At 39.5% G+C, this 15910-nt stretch overlaps 2 protein-coding genes across 3 annotated transcripts; both read left to right on the forward strand.

Moving 5' to 3' along the window:
* Window positions 1–1033: 1033 nt before the first annotated feature.
* Window positions 1034–8717, forward strand: LOC129581934 (atrial natriuretic peptide receptor 1-like). Of its 2 annotated transcripts, none has more exons than XM_055473243.1 (23): window positions 1034–1576; window positions 2446–2495; window positions 2769–3093; window positions 3157–3200; window positions 3331–3369; window positions 3477–3554; window positions 3625–3762; window positions 3892–4122; window positions 4264–4402; window positions 4482–4572; window positions 4826–4943; window positions 5006–5170; window positions 5252–5434; window positions 5532–5621; window positions 5843–5990; window positions 6099–6214; window positions 6480–6781; window positions 6915–7134; window positions 7194–7341; window positions 7606–7654; window positions 7747–7796; window positions 8130–8224; window positions 8318–8717. In XM_055473243.1, the coding sequence occupies exons 1-23, from the start codon at window positions 1069–1071 to the stop codon at window positions 8357–8359; spliced, it is 3369 nt and encodes a 1122-aa protein (XP_055329218.1). In that variant the 5' UTR covers window positions 1034–1068; the 3' UTR covers window positions 8360–8717. The 2 variants fall into 2 exon arrangements, with proteins under 2 accessions (XP_055329218.1, XP_055329217.1); XM_055473242.1 differs by having other exon boundaries at window positions 1035–1576; window positions 5003–5170.
* A 438-nt stretch (window positions 8718–9155) lies between these two features.
* LOC129581933 (atrial natriuretic peptide receptor 1-like) lies at window positions 9156–15873 on the forward strand. The gene is made up of 23 exons (XM_055473241.1): window positions 9156–9979; window positions 10119–10168; window positions 10362–10686; window positions 10955–10998; window positions 11151–11189; window positions 11266–11343; window positions 11445–11582; window positions 11657–11887; window positions 12085–12223; window positions 12372–12462; window positions 12535–12652; window positions 12727–12891; window positions 12962–13144; window positions 13206–13295; window positions 13381–13528; window positions 13708–13823; window positions 14102–14403; window positions 14503–14722; window positions 14783–14930; window positions 15054–15102; window positions 15312–15361; window positions 15487–15581; window positions 15676–15873. The coding sequence occupies exons 1-23, from the start codon at window positions 9325–9327 to the stop codon at window positions 15721–15723; spliced, it is 3522 nt and encodes a 1173-aa protein (XP_055329216.1). The 5' UTR covers window positions 9156–9324; the 3' UTR covers window positions 15724–15873.
* Window positions 15874–15910: the final 37 nt, after the last annotated feature.

Here is a 15910-nt window from a genome sequence, read left to right on the forward strand (position 1 = left end):
CAAAGAGCGTTAATGTTTTTTGGAAAAATATACTTTGTTTTTTGTATACGTAAAAGATTTCTTCACCATGAGACCAGAAGACAGAGAGCATTCCAGAAAAAGCCGGGAAACATGTACAGCTGGCTAGGTAAAGACAGCGATTTCTTCAAATAGGAAAGCTCAAATTTTGACTACAGATGTACTCCGATAAAAACAAGCTTTGCATAGTGGTAAACAAAAGGATAAATATGATTTACACTTATGATCATAATATTACTGCGCTCATAGTGCAGTCAATTACAGTGATACTAACTCGTAAATTTGTTTTAAATACTGTCAAGCACGTACTGCTTCTGCAGTATGGTTTATACGGCACACACCAACTCAACACGCCAGTTCCTATAACGGAAGAGCAGAGAGCTTTTTGTTGAGTTCGTAGTGTAGTACGTATATCACATGATTGTGAGTTAATTTGTACATGATCTACCATCCGCTAAAATTTTTATACATCCGCTTTCCGTCGACAGCCATTGTTAGGGACACGTAGCAGGATTACTTGAGTTATCACACCTATCTGAAATCGATAACATACGTATGGACAATTATCCTGGTTTGCTGCCGGCGCAAAAAGTTTGCCGAAGACTAGAATTTATGGATTAAATTAAGACATACAAGTTGAATCAGCAAAAAATGCCTGCTCCTCGTTAAGATGCCAAAAGAAGGTCAATTTTCCAAGGTTATGGACGGATTTCTGTGTTGAAAAAATCGAAGTGGTTGACAATAGGAAAATGGTATCCAATTAGCCGTTGAATAAGTTTTTGAAACCCGGTAGCGGTTACGTATGTTTACTTTAAAAACGGATAACCTTGATAAACACACTCCGTTGTAACGCTTTCTGTCGCAAGCTATCGATCCTCTTCGGCACAAAGCACCGCATTATCATAGCTGTCCCCAGTTAGCTACCATCCCCAGTTTTTCTTCCAGTAATTTTTTGTTAAATGTTTTCGATTTAACCGTCAAAACAATCTAGTGGTTATGATAGCATTCAAAGTTCTTATGAAGTTATAGCTTATTTAAGCAAAATAAAAAATGGATATTGTTCTTTTTCGAATTGTTTTAGTTTCGTTTCTTCATTGTTATGTGGATAAACGCGTTTTAATTTATGGGCAACTGCAAAGGACTCGGTCAACAACTTTGAGTCCCGATGTATCATTTGTGGATATTTCTACCGATGGCGGGGATTTAAGTACTTTTTCCGAAGATACAACAACAACCCCGTTTTATACTACGACGATCGTGACATCAACCACAGCATTTCCGGTACAACCCGTACCCATACCCGATCCGCGCGATAAACAGCTACGCTTATGCCTGACCATTGAAAGTTCACCATCATTTTTTTATTACTATCGGCGAGTAGCCACCGCCATCGACATGGGAATCGAAAGAGCAAATCGCCAAATATTAACCAACAATTACAAGATAGCACCTTATTATAAAGATTATGGAAAAATTTGCTTGAAGAAGAACAACGCCGTTAAATACGCATTGGAAATGTTTACCGGTGGGATTACATGCCATGCTTATCTTGGGCCAGGTACAGCTTGCAAATTGCAGTATGAATCTACCTGTTGTACTCCTATGCTTGTAGCTGAATTGATTGTGAGCTGGCCGTAAATTTATGCATTTTTTTAATTTCTGACTGAAGATTAACGACAATCTCAGATTTATACAAACTGAAATTGGAAGAGCTAGCTGTTACGTATTCCATGTTGTTTGGAAACTGCGAATGGTGTACCTCGTGTAATGCATTATACGGAAGGATTGTATTACTTGCAGTCAGTCATGCTAACGGTTAGCTGAAATTCTGTTTTGTAGCAAAGTTTGTCACAAGTAACAACTAGGGTAGAGTTCCTAAGTCTGAGATACTTGCTAGTGTAAAATGTTGTGATGATCACACTGCACTGTACTTAGATTTAGTTTAAGCAATAACACTCCTAAAATTATGCTTCCGGATATTAAAGAGTCCGTTCTGTGTTCTGGCCGCACAAACACGTGTACAAATAATTTTACTCTCATATGATGCATCAAAAGAATTTATTCTTATTACCCCATAAATTCATAATTATACCGTACGTGGCAGACCTGGGCAGTTATAGAAAATTGACCTAAAGTTAGAGTTACGAGTTACAGGGAGCGTGCGAGTTACGCTAAGAGTTAAGTTATTTATGCAAGAAAACCGAGTTTCGAGTTAAACCGCGAGGTACGCTACCATAGACAATATATAGTATTTTTATGAGAGTTAAGTTAGAGTTAAGTTTTCTTCTGAACGAGTTACGCTAAAGAGTTAAGTTATAACTCAATAACTCAAAAATAACTCGCGTTAAGTTAAATAGTTAAAATTAACTGCCCAGGTCTGGTACGTGGTACTGAAGCATGTTTAACTGATAATTACGTGAATTACAGGATGTGGTTATAGCGCTGATAGCTTGTACAACCTGGCGGAGTATCTGCAGGTATGTTGTGGTTAGTGGCCACTAACGATACATTTTAGTGATTTTACCAATTTGTAAACTGTATAATCTATTAGCACAGGAAAAGGCTCGTAATAGCCTGATTGTATATCAGTAATTCATTAAAGAGGTGCACTAATACTCCAGAACTAACACAGATAATATAAAGATAAAGTTGACACATCAATATCCATATCGGTTTACGTATTTCATGTTAACACAAAACAGTGTAAAGTCAAAAGACCGGCACGAGTCACACTTCTTGTGTTTAAATAGATTGCAATACTTGCTTGTCCAGCGGCTGGATCGTGTAACGCAGCTGAACGAGACCAGTATCCGCTGATGACACGCACTTCCTTCACCCACAAGGATACATCCAAACTGCTCTTCCGTTTTTTCTCTCAATATGGCTATAAACACGTGGTGGCTATTATGGATGATAGTAACAGTTTTTACGAACAGTTTGGTGTTACGTTCACCGCAGAACTCCGAAAGCGTCCAGACTTCGCATCGACCATCGTGCAGAAACCGATCAGAAGCGGTGATGCTACCGCGGACACATATGTCAACCTGCTTAAAGAAGCCAACTCCACTGCGCGAGGTAAGTGACCTTTATATCTCCAAACAAAATTCCCTTTACAAGTGATAATAATTGTTCTTGTAGTGTATTTACTATGCTCAAATGCAAGTGTGGTTCGACAGATTATGGTAAGTCCAAACAGCGCCTTGACTTATATTACACAATCATGAGATGAGATTAATAAAATTATTATTATTCGATCGAAATTCGTAATTATTCGTCCAAAAAGGTATTAAAATAACTGGTTCTTTTATACAGCTAACTGCGAACACGTTAAATATGCTGGATGGAAGCTATGTAAGTAACGTAGAGTCGTAGTTATTTTAACAAGAATACTAAATTCTAAAAAAAACGTGTTCAACTATTTCGCCGGTTGAGATTGCTTCCTTTTAATAACTGCACAGGTTTACATCGCGATTGAGCTTTTTCAAAGCAGTACTTGGGGAACATTTACTTGGAGCATGGGTAATGCACAAGACAGAGTAAGAAAAATGGCATTTGAATTTTGCGGTACAAAAAAAGGTAACAGAAATATAGCAATGGTTTTTATAGGATGCTAAATTTGCCTATAATTCATTACTATTGGTTGCTCTGAACCCGCAACATACCGAATATTTCGACGAATTTTCTTCTGACATCAGACGGCTGTCCCGGCAGAACTACAATTATTCGTTTGGCGAATTTGAAGATGTAAGCCGCTGCGGTAATTTGCCTAGTATTGTCTTCATGCACATGCATAATAATGATAATTTTGCCATTATGCATGTTATTTCAGTTATTTCATAATCAATACAACCTACAATTTGAATTTATTTTTAGATTGACCCCGTTGTTATTAGCTACTATGAATCGGTTCTAATGTATGCAGACGTTATAAATAAAATACTGGCAAGTGGAGGAAATATTTATGACGGCAAGCTCGTATCCTCGTTATTTCGAAACGGAGCTTTCAACAGTCCTGTCAGTGGGAACGTAAAATTGGACAGCTTTGGTGATCGACTTTCAGACTTTATTATAAGGACAATGGACTACGATACTGGGCGATATATGGTTCGTTTTGGTATATGTTGAGTTCATGGCGGAATCTGGAATTAGTCGAGCTGTACTTTACCGTCATTAACTAATAATTACAGTATTAGAATTAAAGCCACTGCTTGCGAGTGCGTCTGTAATATGCTGCTTACTTGTTAGGATTTTGTTGCTTATTCTGCTAATACCGACCAGCTAGTGCAAGTGGGCCCGCCCGTTTGGGGCACACCGGACGGTAATCTTCCTCCTGATAGTCCACGGTGCGGTTTCACCGGGGACGCTCCAATCTGCCATCCTCAAGGTCAGTGGAACGGTGGCAAGTTTTTGTGGTGCTGCACGTACAGTCGAATAATACGTCATACTGACGACGTAATATCCAGGTCTCTCTGGCGGTTTGCTGGGAGCGGCAGTAGCGATCCCTATCATTGTTCTCCTGTTACTTTTTGGCCTTATCGGTTATCTAATCATGCGGTAAGAAACCAGAACGCAAACGGTTTATCTGTGGTTAAGAAACGTCTTGATTTTGTAAGGCAATATAAAGTACGATAAAATATAAATAAACGAATGTAAAGTACGATATGTATAAAGTACGATACATAAAATAAAATCATCAAAAGATTAGTGCAGAACAACTTAAGCCGTGTGTGTAGAATAACTGAAAGGTTTTAACTGAAAGGTTTTAACTTGCGACTATGCGCTTATTTTGACCATGAAATAATGTAAGGTCACTGAGGAACGAAGGGCTGGATCCGAACTGGTGGCGCATATCTCAGTCTGAACTCGATATTACCGGAACCAAAGGAAGTCAAGGCAGCCGCATTGCCAGTAGTAAAAAGTCTCTGGTAAGTTTTGTTTTTCGTCTAATAAGTCAGCATGGCTGACCTTTGGTTACCTTCCGTAGCAGAACGACGAAACCACATCTCAAACAACCAAACAAACGGATGCCACTTCTGGTATGAGTGTCATGAATGGACGCACGGCTACTCTACGCGGAAATGTCATTACCATCATTGATGTTGCGGAAAAACGCCGACGACCCAATCCCCAAATGATTAAAGAACTAAACCAAGTATATGTCTAGGCTGCCGTTGTGAACTGTAACTACTTACGGATTTTGCATTAAAATCTTTAACAAAGAACGTAAATGCAGGTCCGGGTAGTTACCCATCAGAATTTACAACGCCTGCTGGGTGTATCGGTGAACGATGACGGATACGTCGTGTACATCGTAGGCGAACTGTGCCAAAAAGGCTCTCTGACTGATTTATTGGAAAAGGACTCCCTGAAGCTCGACTGGTCCTTCAAGAACTCGTTAATTAAAGACATTGTTATGGTACTTGAAAAACATTTATTAAAGATAATTAGCACATGTGCATGCGCGAGTAAAAGGTCACGATGTCAGTCTGGAGTTGGCATAATTTTTTTGCTAGGGAATGACGTATCTCCATGGATCATCTATTGAATCGCATGGGAATTTGACGGCACATACTTGCCTTGTGGACAGTCGGTTTATGCTAAAGGTAGTTGCAGATTACGCATTTAATATACAGAGGGTGATTTCGCAATATGCTTCCACTTTATTCATAAATTAATTTTCCCTTGCTGGAAGCATATTGCGAAATCACCCTCTGTAGTGCGCTCTTCACCCACATTAAAGTCTGTTGGATTTTGAACTATATTGGTATACGTATATCTTACGATTAAACCAGTACGTTTAAACAAATGTTCACGTGAAATGCAGGTGTCCGACTTTGGATTAACGTCATTTCGTGACGTTCGAGACTTATTACCACCAGCGGAAGATGACGACGATCGCAACTTTGATTATCTATTATGGCGAGCTCCGGAACTCTTACGGCAGCAAATGCCAGTTAAAGGAACGCAAAAAGGTATTGATTTCTGCCGTAGTGCATATGAAGTCCTCCTTCATTTGCGCTACGTTCCTGCCTACGTGTACAACTTTTGTGAGAAGAGGAATTGATTTATAATATTTGCAGGAGATGTTTACAGTTTCGCCATTCTACTGCAGCAAATTATTCTTCGTACTGGTCCGTTTGATACACCTGGAGACGCCACCAAAGCGCATCAAACTGCCAAAGAAGTGATAATGGAAGTACGTAATTAAAGTAAATCGTTGTCTGCCATTTTTAGCCTACAATGTCTATACTGTTATTTATGGAATTACAAAGCCGCCACGCTGTAGATGTCTTCTAAACCGAGGCCAATAAAGGTCAAATGCAATGAAAAATTACCTAACTGCGGCATCCTCATATTTGTTTGTTAATTTGTCTTATTTTGTGATGCAAATTCAACTTCTTGCATAAATCACTTCGTATACAGTGTTGATTTTCCTGCTGTAACTTGTTTTGACGTCGAAGGTGAAAAAAGGAACTCAACCGCCTTTTCGACCTCAAGTTCCTCCTTCCGCATGTTCCAGTGAACTGTTCGGTCTGATGGAACGCTGTTGGGAAGAGTATCCCATTGAACGCCCTACTTTTTCCAAAATCAAGGAAGGTCTGAAAAAGGTCATAGGAAATTCCGGCGACAACATAATTGATCACTTGCTTAAGCGCATGGAACAGTACGCCGCTGATCTGGAAGCGCAAGTGGCAGAAAAAACCGAACAGTTCGTCGAAGAAAAACGGCGCTCTGAAGAATTACTCAGTCAACTGCTGCCAAAGTACGATGCCAATTTGTTTTTAGTGTTCCTTCATATTTAGGCGATGACATGGTCCAACATAAATATGAACCCAAAATTAAGATCGTAACTATAAACCAAAAATATTAAAACGGTGCTCTACGACATTTTACAGATCGGTCGCGGAATCGTTGACACGAGGTCACAACGTCGATCCCGAACTGTACGACAGCGTAACCGTGTACTTCAGCGATATTGTCAGCTTCACAACCATTTCGGCTGCTGGATCACCAATGGATGTGGTTTCCATGTTGAACAATTTGTATACCATGTTTGACAGTATTCTTGAAAAATATGATGCATATAAAGTGGAAACAATTGGCGATGCCTATATGGTTCGTACTCTGCGTGAAAGTTATTAGTGCGAACAGTATTTGACCTTTATATTTCACAGCTTGCCAGCGGTCTGCCGGTGCGCAACGGAAATCGCCATGCGAGCCAAGTGGCTTTAGTGTCACTAAATATAAGAAAAGACTTAGACACCTTTAAAATTCCCCACCTTCCTGACGATAAACTCAGGTTACGCATTGGCCTTCATTCGGGTAAATATCCATGTGGAATACTAGTTGCATTGATTATCATTGCAACTAGTAGTCCATATCAATGATTGATTGATACATATGTTGTACTGTAGAATGTCGCATACTTTATGCACAGACCGTGTAATTCTTAATGGAAAGAACCGTAAACGATTTACATAAATACAGGATCAAATTTTGTATCTATAAATTGTAAAAAGTGTTGGCATTAAAATTGACAAACTTACAATATACAGATTTGGTTTAACTGACCATATTTTGCTACAGGATCGTGTGTTGCTGGAATCGTTGGATTAAAGATGCCGCGATATTGTCTGTAAGGCGATAGTTTACTACAATATATCAAAGCTGTTTTCAAAAACCGTAGTTAATAAAAGGTCATCAGCAGTGACTGCCTGTTTTATTTAGGTTCGGTGATACCGTTCAGATAGCACAAAAGATGGAATCCAGCGGAGAAGGTATTTTTTCCCTGTATATGAAGCTTTGCCTTTTACGGATTTCTAATACGCTAAAATTAAAATAAGGGTGTTATAACTTCATTAAAAGAAGGGTGCTTTTAAAACGTTTGGAACAATCGACAGATTAAAAAGTGCTTACTCAATAGCCCAGTTTTTGGTTAGAGCACAATCCGCATTACCATGCTGATTTGCGGGACAGCGGTGTATTATTCTGCTGCTTGCAGCTTAATCCGTTAGAAACATTAACTATAAAATAAATCTATGAAGTGCATATTAATAATTCAAATTGCCAGATCAAACCACGTATTGCATTTAAATTATTTTTTTCTTCAGCAATGAAAATCCAAGCCACTCACGCCACTAAGCAGTTGCTGGAAGATATCGGCGGCTTTCAGCTGCAAGAACGAGACCGCGTTATAGAATTTAAGGTATGCAACTCTCTATATGTGTAAAATACTCTGTATATATTTCTCATACAAACTTGTCAATACAGTTGCATCGAAATTTTTTACATTATACAGGACATGGAAATCCGAACATACTGGCTGTTGTCCGGAAAGTAGCAGAAGGAATGCGCTGTTTGCCTCTTTGCTAGCCGCATGAGAGTGGGAATATTTTCTTTCGATTACTTTCTGTCTGGATTGCTTGAATTTGTTCTGTTCTGACTAGTAAAGGTGTTTGTTTTAATGTACTTCTCTGAATTTTGTTCCTGGTACGTACGTAGCACAGTTGGAATTGCCTGCATTTAGAAGTGGTAAACCACTGCAGAAAGAGTGAAGTTTTGTGCTATCCAAAATCTTGTTATATGCTTGCCAACTATATTTTTGATTTTTTTGCAAATAGATTTATGAGTGCAGATGTTTGTTTTACTTTCGTTGTTGCCGGTACAATGATTAACAGTAAATATTTGAATGCAATTTGTATTAAGGGTTTACGTATCAAATAATGCTTGGACGTACTTGTTTCTTCTGCAAGCCGGAAAGGCCTGATTATTCGACGTTCTATAACGAATGACACATTGTTATCGTACATATGTGTGGGAATATTACATATATATATAAACTAATCTACTCTGGCTGTCAGAGTGCCCACTGCATCTGTACTGGTATAATTTGGTACATGATACATATACATATGTTACGATGTAGCTCACTACATAATTTTTTTATGGATTAGGCAAACAGTTTAACATCCAGCAATCCCTGCGCATACAATACAGGAAAAATATTGAATCGAGAAAAAATCGATGGCCCAACAAAAGTCTGCGCGAATCCAATTAAATTTTGAAAGATTTCTTACATAGCAAAATGGACGTCCAGTCCTGATTTATTTGCTTTACGAACAAATGGCCGTCGTTAACACCATATAGTCAACACATCATGTCGAGCGCGGCATTTTTTGCATCAGTGGTAATATCTTGCATCAGAACATTCTGCAGATACATTTTTGCAACCGCGCAACATAGATGCAACGCTATTTGCCTGTTCACTGAAAAATTAGTTTGCATTTCGCACTTTTACGAGAAAACATGCATTTCCTCTTTATTACGTTACAAATTATCGTTGTACTCTTTGTGACCTTTAGCCGGTACAGTAACACCCAAAATACTGAGTCGGAAGTTGTTGCTGTGGACGGCACAACGGATGCTTTGGAGTCAGAGGCAGGCGACACAACCACTCTGCCAACTGAATCTAGTGAGGAGAACATCGAGGGGAGTAGCGAAGCTGTAGAGCCATCCACAGCGGAAACAAGAACGGCCACCACCAAACTCATTGCTTCAAACAATACAGCTAGCCGTGCCACTAATCCGCACCTTGTGCCGACCGCCGCCACTGTCCCCACAACTGCCAATAGGGTCACTGTTTCTACTGCAACATCAGCAGGATCATCGTCACCTTTCCCGGTGAGGGCTCTACCCTCACCCAGCATTCTGCGCAATAAGCAGATTCGGTTATGCCTGGTAATTGAAAGTTCACCGTCGTTGTTCTACAATTATCGACGCGTGGCTGCGGCTATTGATAAGGGAGTCGAGCGCGCCAACAAGCAGATTCTAATTGAGGGCTACACGATTAATCCGTACTATAAAAATATGGGAAGGACATGTGATAAAAAGAATGATGCAGTGAAGAATGTTTTGGATATACAAAATTCCGGGATAACGTGCAGCGCTTATTTAGGTCCAGGTATGACAAGCCGGTTCAGACATATTTCTAGTACTTTGTACATACGATTAGTAACACGTATTGTATCTAGCACGCAGTTTCCTTTGATGAAGTTAATGCCTTTTGCCTTAATGCCTTAATCTGTAGTTGTTTTCTGCAGGATGTGGATATAACGCAGATAGTTTGTACAACTATGTGGAATATACTCAAGTAAGAACAAATTACACGTACACTATTTAACTATTTATAAAACATTCGAAATCAATATCCGGCGCCCGAACAATATAGAGAAAATACAAAATGTAACGCGTCTACAGTTAAACTGGTCGAATAAATCTGCGAATTAGTTATAATTATGAATTCTTTAAACCCCTTTAAGAATAACTCTGCTCTGTATATGTAGACTTCCATTATGGCTTGTCCAGGAGCGGGTTCCAGTAATGCGGCAGATAGGAGTCAGTATCCGTTGCTAGCACGAGTGTCGTTCACTCACAAGGACACCACTGCATTGTTATTCCGATTTTTTCGAGCTTATCAGTACAGCCACGTTTTCGCCATTATGGATACAACCAATAGTTTTTACGAGCAGTTCGGCATCACATTTTCATCGGAATTACGAAAGCAACAAGATCTCGTGCAAACGATTCTTACGCGAAATATTAAAAGTGCTACGGCTACCAATCAAACTTACACCAGTCTCCTAAAAGAAGGCAACTCCACGGCAAGAGGTATAATCATACCTACTCGATCTTACCTAATTAAATTGATAGCTAATATATCGGTGCTTAAATGTTACAGACATGTATATTGACATAAATATAGGGTCGATTTGAATTTCTTAAAAAGATTGTCTTGATTTAAATGTTACAGAGGTATAATCATATATACCGGTACCTGTAATACCGTCTAAAAACGTTGTACGATAACAACGTTTTCAGACGATAGGAAATTTGGTCGCTTTTACTAATCCACCAATAAGTACTTAGTTTTTTTCAGTATTCCTCCTGGCTGCAAATGCAACTGTCACTCGTCAAATCATGGTATGTGCCCACTTGAAAATACCACACACGTAGAAAGGTCAGGCACTATTATCCGAGCGATTTATATAGGTTTACAGTGTTTGTTATACCGATCAACCACGATCGCTTCTATTAGCATCTTACTAAAATTCACTCAGTTTTTATGTATGTAGATAACTGCACTGCAAATGGGAATGACGGATGGCAGCTATGTACGTTAACAACGTTATAATTAATTGCTGATTGGAGGTGTAAATTCATGGTCTGATTATGTTCGGTAATTTACAGGTATACATTGCTATCGAATTGTTTCAAAGTTCGACTTGGGGACCGTTTACATGGAACATGGGCACTTCTAGCGATAGAGTATGCAGTTTATGTAATCAAATTTTCACACTCATGTTATAATTTGTATGCACACGCATACGAGTATATAAGTTTATTAATTGACTGTTGAATAATGTCAGGATGCTAAACTGGCATACACTTCCATGCTGCTTATCGCCTTGAACCCCCAACGTACGGATTATTATGCACAATTTGCATCGGAGATTAGAGAAGAATCAAGGATCAAATATAACTACACATTTGAAGAATTTGAAAACGTGATTTAATCTTTGTGCCGTATTGGGTTGTTGGCAGAATTATGATAGTTGAGTTATGCATATTTTCTCTGTAGATTGATCCGGTGGTCATCAGCTTTTACGAAGCTGTGATCATGTACGCCAGCATTGTTAACCAAGTGCTAACAATGAGAAGAAACATATTCGATGGACAGTTAGTATCTTCATTGTACCGGAATCAGACATTCCCTAGTCCCGTTACCGGGACCGTTACCATGGATGGCGGTGGCGATCGGCAGTCTGACTTTGTTATCAAAACGCTGGATAGTAAATCTGGCCGATTCCTAGTGAGTTAGTTATACTTAAAATTTCTTTACCTTACTTTACTTTATTTTACAATACTTTACTTTGCTTTACTTTGCTTTGCTTTGCTTTGCTTTGCTTTGCTTTGCTTTGCTTTGCTTTTACTTTACTTTACTTTACTTTACTTTACTTTACTTTACTTTACTTTAATTTAATTTGTGGTTAAACTAGATTTTTACAGGAATTTATTACCTACATGGTATCCACAAATAAGTTCACACAAACGGGCCCGCCGCTTTGGCCGAGTGCAGATGGCTTTCTCCCACCGGACACGCCCAGATGCGGTTTTACCGGGGAAGCTTTGATCTGCCATCCACAAGGTATTAGCAAACGGCTGAACAAATTAAAAATATTCACAATTCCGAACAATAAGTGGATACTCCAAAGCCAGAAAACCAACAGTTTTGAATATTCCAAGCTGCTCTGACGTTACGCATACTTCAAAAGGAAAGCAATTTTGCTCTGCAGGCCTTTCGGGAGGATTGTTAGCTGCGGTGGTGGTAATACCATTACTCATCGTTTTAGCGTTATGCGGTATCATTTGTTATTTCGTTGCGAGGTAAATTTCTTAAAGTGAGCCAGGTCCGTTAAAGTTCAAGAATACAAAGATAATTTCTGTTATTCCATACAGATCATTACGAAACGAAGGATTAGATCCTAACTGGTGGCGCGTGACGATGACTGAACTCGATATTACCGGCACAAAAGGCAGTCAAGGCAGCCGAATTGCTAGCAGCAAAAAATCTCTTGTAAATTTATTATACCTACCGTTGTTAGTTTATGATTAAGTGCTGCCAACAACATGTAAATATGGTCTTTGCAGAACGATGACACCCAGTCGCAAACGACGCGACAGACGGACACGGTTTCGGGTGCCAGTGTTATGTTAGGACGCACGGCGACGCTGCGTGGTAATGTGATTACCATCATCGATGTCTCGGAGAAACGACGACGTCCCAATCCACAAATGATTAAGGAGTTAAATCAGGTGTCCTGGGGAAAGAGCTTTATTTTGCTACGGTATTTTTTTCCGGTGGTTATAATTTCAACTAATTTAGGTGCGCGTGATTACGCATCAAAATCTACAGCGATTGTTAGGCGTTTCGGTCAACGACGATGGCTACATCATATATATACTCGGTGAATTATGCCAAAAAGGGTCACTAACGGATTTACTGGAAAAAGACTCTCTAAAACTGGATTGGTCATTTAAGAACTCTCTTATAAAGGATCTCGTAATGGTATGCTTTGCCACCAGCTACCTTATCTGTGGATGACAAATCAAATTGCTAAGCGTTGCAGGGCATGACGTATCTTCAAGGGACGGCGATTGAATCGCACGGAAATCTGACTGCTCATACGTGTCTCATTGATAGCCGCTTTATGTTAAAGGTCAGCGCTGCTAATTACTTATGCAACTCTTTCCTTCTCCTTATCCTAAATTACCGGCAACGGTATTTTTAATTATGTGTTTCAGATCACCGATTTTGGTTTGAATTCGTTTCGCGAGATTCGTGATCTGGACCCGCCATCGGAAGATCAGAACGACCGTCATTTTGATCTTCTTCTCTGGCGTGCACCAGAGCTGCTCCGTCAGGTCATGCCCATCAAGGGATCCCAAGTGGGTATCGTTATTCTTAACCAGATTATAAAATATTCAAACAACATGCCAGTTTGCTGGCTATTCAGAATAACATTATCACCACACTTCTTTTCCATTTTCAGAAAGGTAAAAAATATTTTAACTAACTGGCTACATTAACCGCCGATACGATGCCCATACTGACTGGCTGCATTTCATCAGGCGATGTATATAGTTTTGCAATATTATTGCAACAAATTATTTTACGCACCGCACCTTTTGATACTCCCGGAGATCCGACCAAAGCGCATCAAACAGCAAAGGAAATGGTCATGGAGGTGGGTGATAAAATGACGTCATTTATAAAGACTGTTAAAGTGTACTCTGTACTTGTAATAATTGCCCAAGCGCAATACTTCTGCAGCCTACCCTATCCTATATCGATAGACTCGGTCCAACGAAAATCACACGGTCTTTGCGAACACTTACAAATGGGAAAATTCTTATTGTATTAATTTTTATGATATACATAAAAGGATATTTACATTAAACTTTGTTACGTACACAGTGATGTGATTTCTTACAAGGTTTTGTACATATGTCTGCACATGCGTAGGTCAAAAAGGGCACGCAACCTCCATTTCGACCGCAAGTGCCGCCTTCCGCATGTTCTAATGAATTATTTACTTTAATGGAGCGCTGCTGGGACGAATATCCAATTGAGCGACCCACATTCTCCAAAATTAAGGAGGGACTGAAAAAGGTCATCGGGAATTCGGGAGACAATATCATTGATCATTTACTCAAAAGGATGGAGCAATACGCAAGTGACCTGGAAGCCCAGGTTGCCGAGAAAACTGAACAGTTCATCGAAGAGAAACATCGTTCTGAGGAGCTCTTAAGCCAATTACTGCCCAAGTAAGATGTGGGATCAAAGTTGAAAAAAACTAATATAAAAGTGGAATGTAGCGTATGGCTTTCATGCTCTGCATTTACCAACTTTTTCTATTTGGATAGGTCTATTGCGGAATTTCTTACGCGGGGACAGAATGTCGACCCCGAATCATACGACAATGTCACGATCTATTTCAGTGACATTGTAGGTTTCACAACGATATCTGCAGCTGGAACGGCGATGGATGTTGTATCCATGTTGAATAATTTATACACAACATTTGATAACATTCTTGCTCGCTTTGACGCTTATAAAGTGGAAACTATTGGAGATGCTTACATGGTAGGTCGCATCGGATGAGCTCTTATACAGACATGATAATCCGCGTATTTCTTTGTTCAGCTGGCCAGCGGTCTGCCTGTCCGCAACGGAAATCGTCACGCGCAGCAGGTTGCTCTGGTGGCATTGAGCATTCGGAAGGATCTGGACACATTTAGAATCCCCCATTTACCCATGGACAAACTTCGGTTGAGAATCGGTTTGTGTTCGGGTAAGTGTGCATAGAATTATGCATGTCATCAAAGGCGTACTGCTACCTGGAAGAGTTCTACCGCAATTGATCGCAGCTGATTAAAAAACCAGCGCCTAAAAATTATTTATTACCTCTGTCTAGGACCATGCGTCGCAGGAATTGTGGGACTGAAGATGCCTCGTTACTGCTTGTAAGTGAGAAATTTTGAAAACAAAATGGAAATTAATAAAGATAACATATTTGTTAATAGCTATAGAAGATTTATTCTGTGCATGTTTTGGTAATCACATATTTTGTAGCAAGCTTCGTTGCACGAGAGGTTGAGAGATTAAAAATGCAGTTTCAGAAAATAAATGTAATACCAGTAAGACGTAGTTATATATGCTTCCTTTTGTAAAGGTTTGGAGATACTGTACAAATTGCCCAGAAAATGGAATCAAGTGGCCAGCGTAAGTAGACATTAAAAGCAATATTATTATGAACACAGTATTTAATTAATACAGTGCTGCGCGTGCACCTAGAATGCCATAACATGTATCGGAAAAATACTGTAGTAATTTTTTTAAAATTCTAGCGATGAAAATCCAAGTCACCAGTTCTACGAGAGAGCTGTTGGAAGAAATTGGTAGCTTCCAGATGCAAGAACGTGACGAGACCGTAATGTTTAAGGTACGCAAAGTGTGCATTGGGCGAATAATTCGTTAGTTCATAACGGAGCCGGAAAATTAATGGGGATTTTCTAAAACTTCGCTATTTTATTTAGGAAAATGAACTCAAAACATATTGGCTTCTCTCTGGATCTGGAAAATAGAAGACCTGCATCACTAAGAGCAGTACTACTAGTACTAAGAACAGCAGTGCGTACTGCGTAGTTGGTATGAAGTTTTCTCACTGTTATTACGAACTGCCAGTGCTGGAGCAGGATCACACAATCACACAAATAAATGTTTTGACATACATATTCTGCCCATCATACGCATAAACACACACACACACCC

Source organism: Paramacrobiotus metropolitanus, unplaced genomic scaffold (assembly GCF_019649055.1).
Source record: "Paramacrobiotus metropolitanus isolate TYO unplaced genomic scaffold, Prichtersi_v1.0 Parri_scaffold0000006, whole genome shotgun sequence".
NCBI lineage: Eukaryota > Metazoa > Tardigrada > Eutardigrada > Parachela > Macrobiotidae > Paramacrobiotus > Paramacrobiotus metropolitanus.